Source organism: Chroicocephalus ridibundus, chromosome 13 (assembly GCF_963924245.1).
Source record: "Chroicocephalus ridibundus chromosome 13, bChrRid1.1, whole genome shotgun sequence".
NCBI lineage: Eukaryota > Metazoa > Chordata > Aves > Charadriiformes > Laridae > Chroicocephalus > Chroicocephalus ridibundus.
In genome coordinates, this window is record NC_086296.1 from 15,488,700 (window position 1) to 15,508,016 (window position 19,317).

The 19,317-nt window shown below is 50.8% G+C and overlaps 1 protein-coding gene across 2 annotated transcripts in view; it reads left to right on the forward strand.

Annotated features, from left to right (window-relative positions):
- Positions 1 to 19,317, forward strand: part of OSBP2 (oxysterol binding protein 2) — a 136,631-nt gene that overhangs the window by 3,452 nt on the left and 113,862 nt on the right. The window contains exon 2 of one of the 2 annotated variants that reach the window (XM_063350745.1): positions 4,469 to 4,546. The exons of the other annotated variant lie outside the window; for it this stretch is intronic. Coding sequence (XP_063206815.1) covers positions 4,469 to 4,546 — 78 coding nt within the window. The remainder of the gene's footprint in view (positions 1 to 4,468; positions 4,547 to 19,317) is intronic. 2 annotated transcript variants of the gene reach the window in all.

Sequence of the window (19,317 nt, forward strand, 5' to 3'; positions counted from 1 at the left end):
TTTAAGCGTGGCACAGCTAGTCTGTTTGACTCGCTAATGATCAAAACTCTTTGGCAAGCTGCCACTTTCGGGTTTATCATTATCTATACTTAGCACGCCTCTACAGGAGAATCTAATCACCTTGAACAGATAAGTGTTTTCAAGGAGCTTAGAGAGGATCTTCAGGTAAGTATTAATGCATCAAAGACTGGCTTGTGATCGATGCTGCAGATGAGCGTTGTCTTCTCTGAGCAGCTTTCTCATATTTCAAAGAGCTTGAGTTCCACGTTGTCTCCTCTGGGGGTTTGGTCCATAGCCCGTTACTCGTGGGTTAGGTGTCTGAAGAGCCTTCAGCAGTACTTTCTGTGGAAACCAAACCCAGGTGGAGAAGGAAAAACCATTTCATGCGGGGTGTGGTTTGGCCATTGCTGTGCAGTGACAGGCTTCTCACCAGAAAGCAGCCTTAGCTCCCCGTGCCTCGTCTGCTCTTAGAGGAGTGATGGGTGCCCGGGGCGGTTTAGCTGCCTTGTTGTTGTTCTCCTGCCAAGGTGGAGGGCATGGGCAGCTCGGTTCCCTGGAAAAGCTGTGTTTCCCAGGGCAGCGTTCTTCACTAGCTTGGTTTATCCAGCAGTTAGTCCTTGGTTGGCGTTGTACGGTCTTGAGTACCACCCAGAGGGGTTTTTCCCCTGCTGCTTGTACTGAGACTCCAGCTGAAAGCTGAGGCGGTGAGTGCAGGCAGGAGCTTCTCGAGTCGTGGAGGAGTTAAGGGCTTCCAGGAGAGCCCCCTGGGAGCCACTGGTCCAACCTTGCTCAACATGGGGCCGCCCCATGAAGTTGCTCAGGGCCTTGAGCTACTGAGGTTTGAATGTCTCTGAGGTGTGAGATTACATGGCCCCTCTGGGCCCCTCTTCCAGCGTTGGACCAAACCTGGGGGAAGAATGTTTCCTTATATTTAGTTTGTATCTGAGGAGAGAGTTACACTCTCCTAGAATGATTTTAATAACAGCTTGTCCCTCTGCAGACATGGAAGCAGGTGAATGTCCTTGACTGTCATCCTCGGTGTGCTGGAGCACGCAGGTTTCAAGGACAGCCTTGTAGCTGCGTGGAGACTTGGAGCTACTTGTTTTTAAACAGCATTTTAATAACTCATGTTCCCAGTCATCTTGTTTTCACACGGTACTTGCTTTATCCATATGGTGCTTTGCTGTTGATCATTGTTTGCCCGTTTTCGAGGAAACTCATCTCCCTGTGCTTTGTAACCGGGGATGCGGTGCTCGTGTGGCTCCGTTGGGATGCAGCGAGTCCGAGCAGGGCTGGAGTGCTGCCGGGGAGCCGTGGTGAGCGATGCTCTTTGCTGGGCTGCTCCTGTGAGGCGTTGACTGCTCCGCTCCTGGGTTAGTGCTGCGGTGGGGGAGCTGGGCTCGCTTGACTCCAAACAGCAACTGCTGCTGATGCTGTGGGAGAGCGTGAGACGTGGATCTTATTCCTAACGGGTGCTTTCCTCACAGCCTGATTATTAGCACTGTATCAGGATATTTATAGCTGTTCCTTCGGTTGTAGTATTCTTCTTGCTGGTTGCAAACCGCCAACAAGAGCTATGAGCTATCTTCATGCTTTTATTTCTACCCATATAATCTTAAATCGAGTATGCTGCCCCAAATGCTTCATTCGATGAAATTGTAGTAGAGGGAACTCGGTTGCCTTGTGCGGAGCTGCATTTTGAGAAGGACAATGCATTCTGGTTTTGTGCGGTCCGCCTGCAGCCTGCGTTGCTGTCTCAAGGTCGATGGTGAACTTCAGGTGGTGTCGCTCACACCACAGTTCCAATTCCTGGAGCTGTTTGCAGGTATGGAGCATATTTATGGGCTCAGCTGCTCCCATGCTTTGGGAGAGTAGGATGCCTGTTGCCCATTTCTGCTCTTAATCGTTCCAGCTTTTGTTAATGGAGAACACGTAGGTGTCGTTACGCCTTTGCTGTAGCTTCCTCCGTTGTCCCCTGTGAGCGCAGGGCAAGGGCGCTGCTCCGGCCCAGCGTTTCTCCCACACGTTGCTGGTGGCTGCTGCTCAGCTCTGCCTTTTGCAGCCGAGGGCTTGTGTGGGCTGGCTGCTGCTTTGTGACAGCAGTGGCTTTCTTCACCCCTGAGGAGTTGCTGGCAGCCTTCAGGTTGGCCCTCCATCAGTACGTGCTGCTGGAGGAGCGATACAGCTGTCTGAGGTGACTGGCGTCACCTGCCTTTTGGCTGTAACTCCCATGCCTGTCTTTTTCCAGGGTAATATGCGTTCAGTTCTGACTTATTTTGCTCCAATTACAGGTTTAAACTTGTGCTTGCACGGTCTGTCATCCTCTGTACCCACAGTGAGTCAGTGGCGAAGGAACTGATCTTCCTTGTCAGAAGTAATGTGAGAAACCTGCTGTGTTTTTGCTTGCAGTATCCCTTTTCGCTTACCCGATTTCCTCCCGAAGAGGAGTTTTCAGTCAGTGCAACGTGCAGTGTTTAGAGCACTGTAACTCGCTTCATTATCTGTGGGGTGATTTTTATGTTGCAGCACGTCAGACTATGGAATTTATTTTCTGTGTTGTTTCATGCTTACGTATAAATTGTGCTGTAGCTAGGTAACTTACACGGGTAATTTTAGGTAACCTAAGTACGCAGTAATATCAGAGCCCTCTTGTCTTGTGGGTCTCTTCAGCTGTAGCGCTGATGGCCGACAGCTCAGGTTGTCACCCTGCAATGTGAGTTGTCCCAGCCTGCTGGCTGGAGGGCAGGCAGCGCGCCGAGCTGTAGCATCCTCCAGATCTGTCCCCTCAAAAGGATAGCGCTTCAAAACTCGAGCTGGCTGCGGGTGTTAAACTTCCCTTCAGATCTTTGTTATGCCATTCAATTATTTCAATCGTTCCTATGGCACTTCGGAAGGGATCTTTCTACATTTTACATCAGCCTGTGTTTGGTTTCAATCAAAAAGCTTGTTGAATAATTAATTACCTAATATTTCGCTGTCTGACAACTGCAGGCTGGGCAGACGGAGTTAAAGCTGGAGGATAACAAAGCTGGATGTGCGTGTTACTGTTGGGTCAGCGATTGCTGACTCACACAGGCATGTGTGCGAGGATGCCAGCGCTGAGCCTTCAGGCTACCTACGGATCAGCCTCAGAATTAAAGATGCAAATTGAAAGCGCGGTACTGTGGGCCAGTGGCACGATTCGATTGGCAGCGGCAGCCCTGGGATGGCAGCAGAACAGATCTCCTCCTTGGTCCCGTTACAGGGGACCCGTTACTTACACGACTTGCTTCGTCTTTGCAAGCACGGGCTCCTGGGGGGGTACCGGGGCTCCTGGCGGTACGGGGTTGGAACGTGGCTTGTTGCCCTCGGTCATCCCGGCCTCCTGCTGTCACCAGCTGATGTTGCTTGTAGCAGTGCGACCTCTCTGCAGTGTGGGTTTGTCGCTGCTCCCAGGTTATGCCGCGCAGTTCACAGTGCTTACGTGGGCAGCGGTGGGATTTTTGCGGCGTCAGCGGTATCGACTGGCTTGTGCCCGTGTTAGGAGTGAGCTGTTGCATGTCTCTGCCCTGCATCCACCAGTCCTTCCTTTCACACTCATTTGGGCCAAGTTGTATTTCTGTCAGCTTTCCTGTTTTTTTTTTTTTTTTTTTCTTTTTTTTTCCCCCTTAACCTTTTAGCTAACTCTCCAAGGGTATTTCTGCATTGAAATCGCTACCGGATAGATGTATGTCCCTACAGTGACTCAGGGGGAGGTCCTTCATTCCCTAAAAATAGTCTTAATTCTCCAAATCTCTCTAAATGAAGAGTGCTGTCTGGGCACACGCAGCAGTTTAAAGCAGCCTCTGCAATGCATGTGAAGAGAAATATGGTGTGGTGGGAGCCTTTCTCTTTTCCGTCTTTAAAACAAAGCAGCGATTCTTAATCTCCTGTTAATAGCTAGAGCTGGATTCTGCTAAGCACTTTATAAGGAACAGAGCAGGGAGATTTTGGCCCTTACACCTACTGCTTGCATATTACTGCTGTGTGCATAAGACCTTCTTTAGGCTTGTTGATTGGTACCGACACCGCAGCTGCCTGGTCTTTTAAAGCACAGCAAACGGCTTCTTTCCATGGCATGGCTGTGGGATGTGATAACGGGCTGGCAGTAGTAACCCTGGCCCGGCAGCAGTGCTCCTCTGGGAGGACACTTGGCCTCCTGCTGCCGGGACGTGCGTTCAGGTGACTCGCTTTGTTTCTCCAGGGACGCTCCCTGCGGCGTTTGGTGACTTACGGCTGTAAGTGCAGCCGCGTTTTCAGGAGTTGTGTGCTTCCCAGCTGACTTGGCGCTTTGAGCCTGTCACTCAGCCGAGCACAGAATTAGAGTATTTGTCACAGCAGAAAGTATCCATGGCAACTAATTCGCCGCTTCTGTAAATCTTCACGATTTTTGAAGTTTCTCTTCTTCTGTGAAATGCACAGGGGTGGTTCCACAAACTTTTTTTTTCAGGTCTTCTGCAACTGTCAGGAGTGATGGCTCTTCTTGGAAACGGGTGAAAAATGCACCGGTCCCAGTTCAGAAGACAGGGTGAGTCTGGGTGTATTTGGCTCCAGCATGGACACGGGTGACTGAGATGTGCTCATGCCAGTAGGACAGAGACATGCCCCTTATCTCCAGAGGGACTGCACATGAGTGGGCATTATGTGATTCAAGAAGCAGCTTTTTGTCTTAAAAATGTGGAGATGATGTGCAGCAGGTGGGGGTGCCACCTATGCCTGTAGCCTGTTAGGAGTTAATGAAGTTGAGTTCCAGCCTTTAGTTTGAAATCCTTTTCGGAGGCATTCTGTATGCTTCAGAAACCCCATCCTTTATTTTTAAAAGACCAAGACCTTCAAGCTCTGCTGTTTCCAAGTGCGTGTTATTGTGACTGATGCTGGATGCTGTTTAGCTGCTGTTTATTATTCCTGAGTTACCACTGGGCTGTTCCCCAGCAGAGCTCGTGGAGCAAAAACTGCAGGTTTATAGTGTGTGGTCAGGTGAAACTGATACATGGCTTTATTTTATCCCAGCAGTTTTTCCTTTCCTGTCGGCCGTGTCTCCGCAGTCTGTGTTGGTGAGATTGCTGCAGGCCCCCCATCTTTGAATCTCTGCTGGGGTGTAGTTTTTGTAAGCAGGAAGGCAGAGAGTGCGCAAACCGAGAGTCATTTTGCAATGGCACAAAAGGTGATGATCGTCTTAATCCTGTATGCTTTGCCTTGAGCATGCACAGTACGCCGTCCGCTCGCGCTGCTGAATTGTGTCGTACTTTCATGGTCTTGTGACAATGTGTAGGACCCTGTTCTGCAGCTGGTGTGGTGTCGATGCTCACAGCACCCATACATCCCATCAAGGATCGATGAGCAGTACTGTGTCGTTTGATGTTTGTTAGTGTGTAGCGTTTGAAAGTATAATTTGATTATTTTCTTTTTTGTGGACGTGATAGGATTAGACCGCATTAGTCCCAGTATTTGCTTTATAATGTCTTTATTAATGGGTGAGCGCACTCGCAGCCAGTCTGCGGCTGATCCCCGGTGGCGCGGAGAGGTTGCTATGTCAGAAGGCAGGTCCGGATTTCAGAGGGACTGTGGCAGGCTGGAGAAACGGGATGATGGGGACCTCGTGGCGTTCAGCAGAGGCGAACGCTAGCCCTGCCCTGGGGTGGCTGGCTGGGAGGCAGCTTTGCAGAAGAGCCCCTGGGGGGTCTGGGTGGACAACACAGTGAGGAGGAGCCATCAGAGGTCGGCTGGTCGCAGAAGTGCAGCCAGTGTGTGGAGGGAAGGGACCGTCCCCTCTGCTCAGCACTGGGCGAGGGGGGCTGTGCGGACTCTGGGACCAGTTTGGGGCTCCCCAGGAGGAGGCTGGAGCGATGGAGGGATGGGGGCACGCTCAGGCTGGAGTGGAGGAGGAACAGGGGAGACCTTACTGCTGCCCACAGCTACGTGATGGTGGGACTTGGCTCTGCTTGTGTCAGGAGGGGGCAGTGGGCTGGTACCAGAGCATGGGAAATCCTACATGGACGTGAGGAGACATGTTTTAATTGGGAGTGGGGGCCAAATACTGGGATAGGGGCCTGGAGAGGTGGAAGAAGCTCTTGTCTGTATTCAGGCTGTGGCTGGACAAGGTCCTGTGCTGCCTGACCCGGTTGCCTCTGCTCAGAGCAGGAGATTGGACCTGAGGCCTCCTGAGGTGCCTTCCCGACTCAGTTAATGTACCTTTCTCTCATTATTTGGTTTTTGATACTTAAAACTTGGTAAGTTTGTTTTCAGCTCTCTGGGTATGATGGAGGATGAAGAAAAGCCACGTGAAGTCTACGGCTTGCTCTGGCAGTGCTGGGGGAGCACCAGTGATTCCTCTGTCTGGACACTTCAGGCTGTTTCAGACTCTCTCGCTTCCGCGGGACCCTGAATTGTTCCTGCTAGAGGGGTTTTGCAGCGCGAGACCCTCATTTACTCATTTTTCCCCCTGATTCATGTTCCAGTGGCAGTATTTGGGGATGGGCAGCCATCGCTGGGGGCTAGTTTTGGGGAGTGCAGAGCACCTGATGGAAAGAGCGGTGTGGGGAGGTCTCCAAATGGGAAGTGAGGAGAGCTGATGGAGGCTTGCAGAGCGGTGGTTTACTCCGTCCTTCACCTCGCGTTGTACCTGCTCCACTCGCCCCATGGGTGAGAATCTCATCACAACCGTGGGAGGTGGGGAGGGCTGCAGGGTATGTCCCCTGCTGACTGGGGCTCTTCTGTGCCTTGCCCTTGGAACGAGCAGGATCCACTTATCATAGAATAGTTTAGGTTGGAAAGGAACTTGAAGACCATCTCGTTCCACCCCCAGCCCTGGGCAGGGACACCTCCCACCAGCCCAGGTTGCTCCAAGCCCCGTCCAACCTGGCCTTGAACCCCTCCAGGGATGGGGCAGCCACAGCTTCTCTGGGCAACCTGCGCCAGGGGCTCACCCCCCTCACAGCAAAGAATTGCTTCCTCACATCTCATCTCAATCTCCCCTCTTCCAGTTTGGAGCCATCATGCTTTGCCCTATCACTCCATGCCCTTGTAAAAAGTCCCTGCCCAGCTTTCTTGTAGGCCACTTATAAATCTGAAAAGCTGCTTTGGTGAGGAATTGGGACGCTGATGCTTTCAGCATGGCTCGAACAATGCCGTCTCCCCGTGCGCTCTGTGCTGGTTCTGAAGTTGATTTTTTTAATAGCACCAAGAGTTTGGCTTTGAAGAAGCTGACGTTACTCGTCCAGCCCTTCCAGCTCGCCGTTCCTGCGCTGCTTGTGGCTGCACTACCTTTTTTAAAAAAAAGCGGTACGGTATTATTCTCTGAGGTTACAAGTTGGCCCCTAAATTGTGGGAAGGACTTCTGCCTGACGCTGGGACAGCCTGAGGATTGGCAAGGCTATACAAATGAACATGATTTGATGTGATTAAACTGTGTTTTACTGGTATATCATGGTTTTATTAGTTAAAGCTTGTAATAAATATAGTGTTTAGCTGGGACACTTGGGGAGGTAAAAACCTGGTTGGGTTTCTCATCCCCTTAGGAGTGGCATTTGCTTAGGAGCTGAAAGAAATTTTAGTATTTTCTTACCTCTTTGCTTTTGCCTGTGTAGTCTCTGGGATGTCCCAGCTGTGATGCTGCTCTTGAACTGTTTTCTGAGGAGTCTGGATTTTTATGTAGGTAAACTTTGAGTATGCCCTGGGTGAGGCATCTACTTCTTCCTCTCCATCCCTTTCTCTTACACCACAAGAAAATCAGTGAAGACTTCTGCTTTCAAGTGGAGAACCTATGGATGCAATCTCCTTGGAAGTTTAGTTTTAAATTTGGAAGTTGACTTGCAGAGGTCTAGCAAGTCGTCCTTCGTTGCCCTGCAATAAGCTGATTTTTTTCCTCTTTACAGCCCGTAGGCATCAAGCCCTGAACTGTTGCTTCTAAGTACCTTTAGGCGATGCAGCACTGTGTTGCAGCACAGATAAGGTCCATAATTACTGGATTGCATTGAATTCTACTTCACATCTGCAGCCCTAAGCTGCCCATTACTGCCTTTACAGCACAGTAATGAAATGTCTCTCTGGCTGCCGGCATCCGATATTCTCCGTTTTGGGGACATTACAGGTTAATGTATTACCTGTCATCCCCTGCTTTAGAGACAGCATAAAGCACGTGCCGTGGGAACGAGACTGATTTCATCAGGATTTTAACATTTGATTTCCAAGTGCGCAAGACCTCTAACAGGCTTAATGACGCTGAGAGTTAAAATTCTGCTGTCAGCATAGAGCTTTAGGGAAGAATCCCTACGGATGCTGCAGGGAGGCAGTGACGCATTTGTAGTGCAGCGCCGGGAGCGCGGCAGCAGAGCTTTCCTCTGTGACTTGACTGTTGGAGTGGGGCCAGAGGAGGGCCATGAAGATGATCCGAGGGCTGGAGCACCTCTCCTGTGAGGACAGGCTGGGAGAGTTGGGGGGGTTCAGCCTGGAGAAGAGAAGGCTCCGGGGAGACCTTCGAGCTCCTTCCAGTCCCTGGAGGGGGCCTACAGGAAAGCTGGGGAGGGGCTGTTTGCAACGGCATGTAGCCATAGGACAAGGGGCAATGGTTTAAACTAGAGCAGGGTGGGTTTAGATCAGACATTAGGAAGAAGTTCTTTACACTGAGGGTGGTGAGACACTGGCCCAGGTTGCCCAGAGAGGGGCTGGAGGCCCCATCCCTGGAGACATTCAAGGCCAGCCTGGATGAGGCTCTGAGCAACCTGATCTAGCTGAAGATGTCCCTGCTCACTGCAGGGGGTTGGACTAGATGGCCTTTAGAGGTCCCTTCCAACCCAACACTTTCTGTGATTCTATGACTGCTGTGCCCTGGGTCTCGCCGGGAGAGGCTGGGTGGTTGTAAGGGGAGTAAGAGCCACGTAATTTTCAATGTCATGTGGTTTTAATGGTGGGGTGAACTTTGTCCAGGGTGTTTCCGTGATTTACAGTTCCTGTAGTTTTAGGAAGGAAGAATTTGTAAAGTAACTAGCTCAAGTGCCAATAGTAAGCTGGCTTCTAAGCACAGCTGGCGTTACCCTGAAGCGGGGCATCGTCTCAGGTATGGAGGGAATTAGATTTTTGTCTTGCATTCAACGCACCATTCTTTAAATATTTTCGCTGGTTTTGTTTGCCGTGTAAAGGAAATCAGGTAAATCTAGCAAGCCCTTTGTCTCGTGTCACTTAACTAAACTCCACTGTTACCATTAGGTGTATTTTTTATTTACAAGTTGGGGTTTATTTATGGGACTGCTGTTGATTTTTACATACAACGAACGAAGTGTTAATAACCCACGGGGTGTGTGTGTGACAGTAAGCCCACGTATTGCCAGCAGGAATGCCTTTAAACATATTCCCTGCCCAGACGTGACTATCGGATCAGGTTTTGTCTATCAGGCTTTTGTGTTGCCCAAACCTGGGATCGATACCTTGCGTTGCAGCGGGGTCTACGTGGCTTCAGGTCCCACATCGTCTTGCTGGGGTTGGCGCCCAAGATGTGCAGGACTTGGTGGAGAAAGCAGTGTTAGGTGAGCTCATGCTTCCCTCCTCCTGCTGCATCAGCAGAGGTTCCCTGGTAGAAAACAAGAAAAATTGAGAAAGAAAAAATAAGAAATTTCAGAAAATAAGCCACAACACATAGAATCACAGAATCGTAGGGTTGGAAGGGCCCTCTGGAGATCACCCAGTCCAACCCCCGGCCAGAGCAGGGTCACCCACAGCAGGTGGCACAGGAACGCCTCCAGGCGGGGTTGGAATGTCTCCAGAGACGGAGACTCCACCACCTCCCTGGGCTGCCTGTGCCAGGGCTCTGCCACCCTCACAGCAAAGAAGTTCCTCCTCATGTTGGGATGGAACTTCCTATGGGCAAGTTTGTGCCCGTTACCCCTTGTCCTGTCCCCAGGCACCACTGAGAAGAGCCTGGCCCCATCCTCCTGACACCCACCCTGGAAGTATTTATAAGCGTTGATAAGGTCCCCCCTCAGGCGTCTTTTTTCCAGACTGAAGAGACCCAAATCCCTCAGCCTTTCTTCACAAGAGAGATGTTCCCGTCCCCTCAGCATCTTGGTAGCCCTTTGCTGTCCCCTCTCCAGCAGTTCCCTGTCCTTCTGGAACCGGGGAGCCCAGAACTGGACCCAGCACTCCAGGTGTGGCCTCCCCAGGGCAGAGCAGAGGGGGAGGATGACCTCCCTCCACCTGCTTGATGCAAGACATCAAGTCTTGCATCAGAAAACCCTCTTGGCTTTCCAAGGTGAAACTTGAGGAGCCATTAGAGGATATACAAGAGTTGCATGTGAATTATTGATATTTAGCTTGCAGTGTGTTTCTGGGACCGCTGCCTTTTTTCCCCTCTCCTCTGAGTGTACCTTCATCAGCGGGAGGAGGAGAACAGTGCAAGATGCGAGAGCTCAGCCTGGTGTGGGACCCGCCACTTGAGGCGTGATGGGGCTTTTAGGGGGTGAGGTTTGCTTGGTGTCGCAAAGCTGCCGTTTGCCCTAAATGTTTTTGCTGTAATTGCGAACGGGAGCTTTGTTGGCTTTGTACAGGACGAAAACAAAGGCAGTACCACGGTGGAAATGTATGGTGTGTCGAGGGCGAGCTTATAGCCTAGGGATGTAAACCTAGCAGCAGCGCCTGAAATCAGTGCCCAGGTTCAGTGCGCTTCTGTGGTCGAGACGGGTGAAGGCACGTGGTACCGCTTGGTGCAAAGCGCGCCTTTTCCCTCTTCGGTGTAACCTCAAGGGTGGCGTTGCTGCTGCGGCAGAGCTCTATAAAAAGAATCCGCTCCCGTGTGCGGGTGGTGTCGGCTGAACAGCTTCGTTTAGTATTATAACCAAGCAGGAATGTGATGGGATGTACCTCGCTTACTTGGGAAAAGAGTTTTTCGCTGCTTTTTCGCTGTTGTGTGCTCCTTAATCGTTGATGTGAGATCGCAGAAATGTTTCCTACAGCAGCCTGCCTTCTGTTCCCTGTTACAGCATTTCTTTTTACCTTTGGTAAAACAGTTAAAAAAAAAATAAAATAATAAAATTGAAGGTTTAAACCTGCTTTTCTTCCTGCGCAAAAATAAAATAATAAAATTGAAGGTTTAAACCTGCTTTTCTTCCTGCGCCTCCTTACAAGAAGAAAAAAATAAAAATGGGCAGAGAAGGTAAGAAAAAAAATAGCGAATATTCATGCATAAAAGCACTTGGGGGTATCCTGGGAAGAAAGGAGGAGGATGAGCACAGCGTTGTTTTTCACCTGCATGAAGTTACGCTCCGCAAACCAGCGAAGCGGTGGGCTGCCTTCCTCTGCCGCGGTCTTCCTCCTCCCTGGGGCTGCTCGCCATCCATCCCGCAGGGCTTTGGGCTCCTTTGGGGGAAGCCGTCTATCAGTTGAACCCCGCCGGGGCTCGGGGCTCAGTGTCCTTCCTTGTGGCTGCTAGAATGACATGGGACACGAGTCCCTGTCCTGCCAGCACCTCCGTGGGCGCGCTGAAGCGGAGGGAGGCACCTATGTAGACAGACTTTTAGACCAAGTTTGGCCTTTGTTGTATAGGACCTGCCTTAACGCCTCAGCATACATGTTTGGTCTTCAATATATTATACTTTAAAGCTACGCAACAGAATTCCTCTCTCTCCTGTTGGCTGGAGAAGATGTAAAGCCGTGAAAAAGCTTCAGAGAACTTGTTTCCTTCGGGTGCTGGGCTGTACGTGTCAGTCTTTGTTTTCAACGGCGTAACTATCCCTATCTCGTACCGTACTGGGGGGATGTGCATCAATGCGCTGATGGCCGTTCAGGCATACAGCAAATATCTTTCTGCTTTTCCTGTTTTCACTTTTGTTTTTTCTGCACTGGCAAAGTAACGGGCTGTGGCCCCCGTGTATGTTAGCTCTTCGCTTGCTTTATTTAAATTGTCCCAATTAGCAAACAGAAATCTCGTTATTCTGTGTCAAGCAGTCTAATTTGGAAGTTGTTGGAGAGGCAGAGGAGGCAGGCGTTTGGAGAAGGTAAGAGTTGGATGTGTCTCTTACGGAAATGAATGTTGCTGAGGTCTAAAAATAAGCTGTTCCCAGCCCTGTCCCTTTGACGGGAACTGCTGGACAGGAGCTCTCAGGCACTCGAGGACGGTGGTTTTTCAATGCCCTTTATGAAGCACCAGGGCCTGGACCTGTCAGTGGGGCTTTGGCACCTGCCAGCAAAACCCTTCTGCTTCCCCAGAGCCTGAGCTGGGTGGGCTGGAGCAGGTCGCCTGCCCGAGCAAGGTCCCCACGTGTGCGAAATGGGGTTTTGCTCGTTCATCCTTGCTTGCCTTCGCGGTATGTGTACAACAGGCTCCTTTGGAAGTGCCTGGGCTTCCCAAAGTGGCTGACGAAATGAAAGGTAGTGACTGGACGAAGTGCTGATGCTGCTTTTGTGGATGTGATCCTTTGCTGGGCGGAGGCAAGGGATGGGATGGCCGCGGGTTCTTCTCGGGAAGGTGAGCAGGCGGCTGTGAAGTGCTGTCTGGGACACCGGTACCCAGGCTTGACTGCAACCAGAGGAGCACGAAGCTGGTGAGAGCGGAGGGCAGGTCTTGGGCTGCGCTGAAGCAGCTCGAATATTTCTACATTTGAAAAACTCCAAGCATCTTATTGCGCCATGCAAGTATTCTTGCAACACAGTACACTAAAATAACACTGAAAGTCTGGTTTGAGCAATTGGGAAATTTGCTTAAAGCTGTAACTCATCCTTGTCTACACGCGAGAGCAGGCCCTTGTGAAGGTCACTGACTTTGCCTTCCCTCTTGGCCATCCGTACGTTTAACTCTTCTGTTCCTGGTGACCCACAGTCGATACCCATGGGATTTTTACAGAAAGCATAGAGCCCCTGAACACTGATCCCAGCGCGGGGTGTTGGCGTGGCTCAGATCCCCAAGATAAGTGTCTGAAAGCACCCATGGGTGCTTTGAACGGCTCTGTGTTCCTGGCTGGAGGGAGTGCGGTGTCCCTGACGCCAGGAGCAGTCTCGCTGTCTGTCTGGCGTTTAATTGGTGAAGGTAAATGCAGTAACACAGTCTCAGCCTGTACTTGGCTTGTTATTTTGGAGTTTTCTCCCAAATGATATGATACAATATAAATCACAATTAATTTATATCATATATATATAGTATCATATATATTGTATTAACAGTAATATATTATATTATTAGATGTATCATATTTATATACATAAAGTGTATATCTGCATAAACCCTAAGTTCAATACCTTGCTCTAACCATTGTATCTTTTTTTCTATGCTTCATCCTTGATTGGCTTGGTTGACCCTGACGAGCAGTGTTCGTCTGCGCAGGCTGACGGTAACGAAGATGTAAGCATTCAGGAGGGGGTCCGGAGGCGCTGGTGCCGAGACACCTGCCTGGGCCGTTCCGTCTGGCGGGTGAAGGAGCTGAGATGTGTCAGGTCTGTCCAGAAGTGGTTGGCCAAGGTCGCTTGGGCATCTGCAGGATTTGATGCAAGAGATCTGCCAGTCCAAATCGCAGGCCAGTAAGCAGTTAACTCTCCAGTTCTATTTTAAAAAAGCTCTTGGCATCTCCAGCGGCTGAAAAGCCAGCTGCCAAAATTTTATTTTTTGGGTCGTGTCATAAGGAATGTGAAAGATCTTGCGTAGTGTCATGCTGCCCCATGCACTGACATTTCAGGCATGTTTTAAGTTCCTGCTCACATTTTCTTCTCTCTGTTTCATCAGTTCTTTTGGAAAAAATTGCTGTTCAGTGGACGGCTGACCTGCGCGCTCCTCGGGAGTGCTTCCTGGAGGGACAATCTGATCATTTCATAGATAATGGAGACTCTGGAGGTACCTTTTGTACTGAAGTGTCTTTCACTTTTCAAGTTCACGCTCCCTTGCCCTGCTCAGACTCGGGTAGCGATTTTACGCCTGCTACCGAGTGACTGGAATCCCTTCTGAAAGGCAGGCAGCTGCCTGCGCTGATCGCTGCGGAGAACGGGTGATTGCTACCAAAAGTGGGATACGCTGGTTGTAGAGCCGAATATGTTTTTTGTCACGGAATAAAGTTGCAGGAGGCCTTGGAAGTTGCTGCTGTCTGCTGATGTTGAGTGTTTGCCTTAGCAGAAGCAGCTGCTCATCGTGTTTGGTGAGAAAACTCAACTCCATGAACTGTTCTCCAGCCCTGTGCTGGGCGCGCTCCTGGAAACCAGCCTGCACGCCATGCACGGACCTGTCGCAAGGCAGCCGCTGAGCTGAGCAGCTCTCAGGCGAGGGCTGAGGAGCAACAGTTAGACGAGGTTTTGTGCAGTTGCATTTTAAATGTGAAGTTTTGGCTTTGCCTTCTTGTGCCCTGGCCTTAAAATAGAGAAAAAAATATAGAGAAAGAAATACGTCCATGCAGCCGTGCGGGTTTTGCATCTAGGAATCTATCAGTAAGAAATATTTCATACAGAAAGAAATTCTGCACTATAATTCTGGCACTGTTTGAAGCACGGTGACTTTAAAGTGACGTTTGAGGTCACAGGCCGTAATTCATGCAGTGTCTTTGAAGAAGATTTGTTTGGTACTGAAAACATTAACATTGACGGTAACTTGCATAAGAGAGCTGCTTACAGCCGTGGAGGATTCTTGGAAGCGAGCTCTTCTCTCCATACGTCATCTCAGAAAGACTGGGCAAGGCTTGTGCTCCAAACAAATGCCCCCAAAAACTCGATAGCCTGAGAAAACAGGCTGTTTTGACCGACGTGAATGTTCTAAGTATGAAAACACATCGCTAGTATAGGAATAAAAATTGGGTCTTACTGTTGACGTTGCTGTGCCCCGGTGTCTTTTATGTTCTTCGACGTGGTGGTGAGAAAATGTAAACATGAGCTGACTATGGCTGATTTTTATTCTGATCATTTAACATCATTCCCAAGGGCTGAAGGACCAGCAAAAACTTAAAAGCCGAGGCTGTAATAAGAAAAATTACTGCTCGAGGCTCTCATCTGCTGTATTGCATTTATTTCAGCGTTCTGGTGCAGTGAGAGCATTTGTCAAATTAACCTTGTGGATAGTCATTTGTTGTTCGTTCGTGCTTAAAAATGAGCCACCACGCACGTAAGTCGTGCGTTGCCCGGGCCTTAGTTTATACTAACTTCTGTGGAGATGACGGGGGTCTGGACCAGACCTCCCATCAACTTCAAACTGGTGTGATAAACTTGGCAGCGGTACTGCCCACAAATCTTGTGGGGGTGGGGGGGTTCCCCCTTGGATCTTTAGTGTTTTTCCTTGGAAAGTAACGAAATCAGTAATCTGGGATGTTTAGAAGAGGCGAACGGGGTTTTCTAACAGGGTTCTTTCTGCTGAGCGCTGAGCCTGCCTCCCGGGAAGCTGCCAGCATCCCTGCGGGGCTGGACGCTCCCGAATCTGTCTGCTGGTTGCGGTTTGGCACTTTTTCATATGTGTTTGTATGAACTTACCCCTGAACTGAGGTTTTATCTTCAGGAGCTACATCGAGGTGACTGGGCAGAGAAGAGTCTAACCGGGAGGGAGCCCGGTGCCCTGGGAACAGAGGCGAGGGAGCGCCGTGGGAGGTACCGCTGGGCCTGGGGCTCAAGACGACTCTCTCCCGTTTCCCCAGGAGCTTTTGTCGTTGTGCCAAATGCTGTTACAGTCACCAGCGATGTCCCTGGAGGTGATGCAGTTCCATGCGCAGATCCCGGCTCGCCGCAGCCTTCCCCCTGCCCGGCCCTACGGCAGTGGCTTTGCTGAAGCTGCTGACCTCGTGTTTTGGATTTTTTTGGACAGCTGTGTATGAGGTTTGCTGTGTTGGCTGCGGGCTGACGGCCGTAAATGGGACACGTAGAGCTCTGGTACGCTCTTATGGGGTTTCCTTCTGCACAAGCAGTAGGATATTTGCCCAGCCAGGTGTGCTTTGTTTGGCTTTCCTCATGCCGGGTTCCTTTACAGCCTTTAATTCTGCTCCTGTTGGAAGGGGAGGAGTAAAAGCCCTTTTTGGGAGGCTGGAGGAGAGCGGTGTGTTGAGCAAAGCCGGGGTTGTGGAGCATCACGCCAGCGTGGAGAGTGGCTCTCGCCGTACAGAGCATGGTGGCGGTTCACCTGGGGGGCGGGTGAAGCTGCTAACCCGAACCAGTGGCGCCAGGAGCTCTTTCGGGGTGTCCGTGTTCACAGGGCTGATAGCCACCTTATCAGCTGGGGCCACCACCAGCCTCTCCAGAGCTGGAGAGGAGATAGCATGACACGGGGGGGAGGAGTGGGGTTGCTTACTGGTAACTGTTTTGGGTTTTTTTTTATAATTTTTTTTCATTAAAAAAACCCCACCATGAAGTCCCTTTGTGAGACCGTATCTTGCTCTTGCTGATACCTGCGCGATGGCTCAGTTTTCCTGCTGGCCACCGCTGAGTTTTCCTGGCAGAAAACCTGCCCGGTGTACACGGGAGTCATAAATGTGTTCGAATAGCTAATCCCGAAGAATATGCATCCGAATAGATTGCTTTTAGGGTACCCTTGGATTTGGGGTAGAAGACTTGGTGGGAGCCCTGCAGAAGCAGAACAGCTCTTTGGGGAACGAGGGGAAGGGAACTGGGGCACGTCTGTGCATTTTGGTGCCGTTCTGATGTCAGCAGTAAAAGCATCTATAAATCTGTGTGCATTTATATATGCTTTGCATGCTGTTTTCTCCGGAAATGAGGCCCGATACTTGGGCACCCTGCTCGGATGTGTTATATGTTTGGAGGAGATTGCCGGTTGACAAGCCAAGTGGGGCTAGCGGCAGAGTTGAGCCATCTAGCCAGCAGGTCTGCCGCTCCTTTATTTAAGAAAAGAAGCAGGGGGGAAGCCCGGCTGTTTTCAGAGACGTTTCAGCTTGGCCGCGTTGTGGGTTTTCTTGACCTCACCATCTATTAAACCTGTATGCTTCACCAGCAGTGAGTGCTCTCAGGCTCAGTGTTATATTAAAGATGCCTCTGACCCGAAAGCGCTGACATACGCAAAGCGTGCTCGTGAGATTTGGCATTAAACCTTTATGGCACGCGGCGTCGGGGAGGAGCGCGGTGCCTTGTACGTGGCTGGGAACCTCTGTCTGACAAATCACCTTCCCCGAGCTCCTTTGTAGGGTTTTTCTTTCCCGCTTTGTGAAACGCGGGGAGACAAGGTCTGTGAATGATGCGCAGCCAGGTTTTTCCTTGCAGAGGCTTGCCCTGCACTGGGGAAGGCGTTGCAGCCAAACTGGAGTGGCAAAGCGCTGGAGAAAGGCACGTGAAATCCAAATGGCTTCTCTTACTGCATCCGTCTATTTATGGGGGAGCTTTGCAGTGATGCCACCCCTAAATCCTTGCTCGGTAGTAATAGGTCGTGCTACCTGAGGCTTACCGGCCTTGGGTCCCACGTGCAGGTAGTGGCTTGTCCCAGAAGCTGCCGGGGGGAATTGTCCCGTGATCTGCGGAGGTGGTGGGTGCCCAAGCTGCGGACATCCCTCCGGCGGGCGAGGATTGCAGCCTGGATGGCAGGTTTTTCCCCTTAAATCTCATCGCTACTAATCTGTGCCCGTCCCGACTGCAGCCAGCTGCAGATTAATGGGCCTTTAAATAGAAGTAAATGGTATCTTTTTGCGGAAATCTCGGCATAACGCTTGCCATATGCTTGTTTGGGTTTTGTTTGTGATTTGGTAGGTTGGGTGAAAGGAAAAAGAGGAAGGAAACAAAGAAATCGGAGCTGTTTGTCAGGCAGAGCTTGCGGTTTGGGAGAGCTGTGCTGAACCAGCATGTGATGTGCTGAATGTGGATATTGCTAACTGCACGGGCTGGGAAAACGCCTCCCGAGCCACGCACCTGCCTTCTCTGGGGCATTTGTGTCCTGGAATTGAGTCATCGTAGAAATCCTTCTTCCTTGAACCAAGCGAGAGTAATAACCCCAAGAGGTTTGGTGTCCGTGCTTAGCTCCACTCACTGCAGGCACGTGAGCTTTTGGCTTCCAAGCAAAACTAGTTTTAAAGTGCTTTTTTGGAATTTCTCACGCATAAAAGCGAATGCGGAGATTTCGCTGGCTTTATACCCCCAATCGTTCTGAACAAAGGATGTGCAAAATCGCCGTTTATGGGGAAATGTGCCGTGATGGGTTTCTGTAGCCCAGCTCTGGGGCTGCTCCACGTGAAATATTTCTAATGTTCCCGTAACGAGGACAGGGTGGCGGTGACTGTGAAATCGAGCACTGAATTTCAGTGCGGATGAACCGCTTGGGCTCAGAGGGGCCTGAAGCGGGGCTGGAGGCTGGTGCCGAGGTGGGGAGGGAGCCGCTGGCCGGCGCGGGTGATGCCGGGGAGGTGGTGGTGGCACAACAGCCCTTTGTAGGCAGGGCCGGTCCGGGAGCGCGGCTCCTGTCCCTGCGCCAGGGGCTGGCCGTGCCCCCAGCATCACCAAAGGATCGGAGAGCTCGACCTAATCCAGGTAAGTCTTGTTAGACTGTGGATTCTGCGTGGAAATCCTTGTGCGTCGCCCAGAGTTGGTTTGCACTTCGTGGGCAGAGCGAGCCTCGCTGCCCGGGGCACGGGCACGGATGGCCTTTCCTGCGCCATGCGGGCTCCGGGCTGTCGTCCTTTCTGCTCCCCCCCCACTCCCGGTAATGAAACAAAATCCCCCGAGAGAAATTTCCATCCTCAATTAATTAAGAAAAGGATCGGCCTGATTACCCTTGCAGACCGCAGTGATTCTTCTGCATCGTCTTCACAAAAACAACGGTGCTGAAAGTATTCCGATGCATTGCTCTCACTGTGGGCCAGGCGGAGTGTAAATCCGGTTGGTGTCTCCTCTTTTCTGTCCCCATCTATTGCGTTGCCCAGTTCTGCTTATTTTGTTTCCCTCTCCTTGATTTCTTGTTGTTGCCTCTGCCTGCAGCGGTCTCTGCAGCTTACTCGAAAGGGCATTTCCCAGTTACGCAGCTGGTATAAATATTTCCCCATGGCTGCAGAGCCTTTGACTTAGTTAACGGTATGATATTTTCCAGTGTGATGGGAAAGTGAAATGAATAAACCGGTTTCAACTTAACCTGTGAAAGATACAGTAGGAAAAATAGGTCTTCATCTCCGGATCAGGAGAGGTCAGTGGCGCTAGAAGCAGCGAGGCTGTTGTCTGCGAGGCGTTCCGGTTTCTCCCTCTTGCTGGGGGGACAGGAGTTAAAAAAAGTGGTTTTTGTCTGAGCTCCTGAATGTTTCCAGGTCGCTGGATAGCGGGGAAAGCAAAGGCAGAGACGAGACTGGTCCCGACGTTATCAGGTACGGAGTGATAAGAGGGGTCAAACACCTACGCTTTGGCCACCAGAGAATGGTCTTCGTGTTGTGC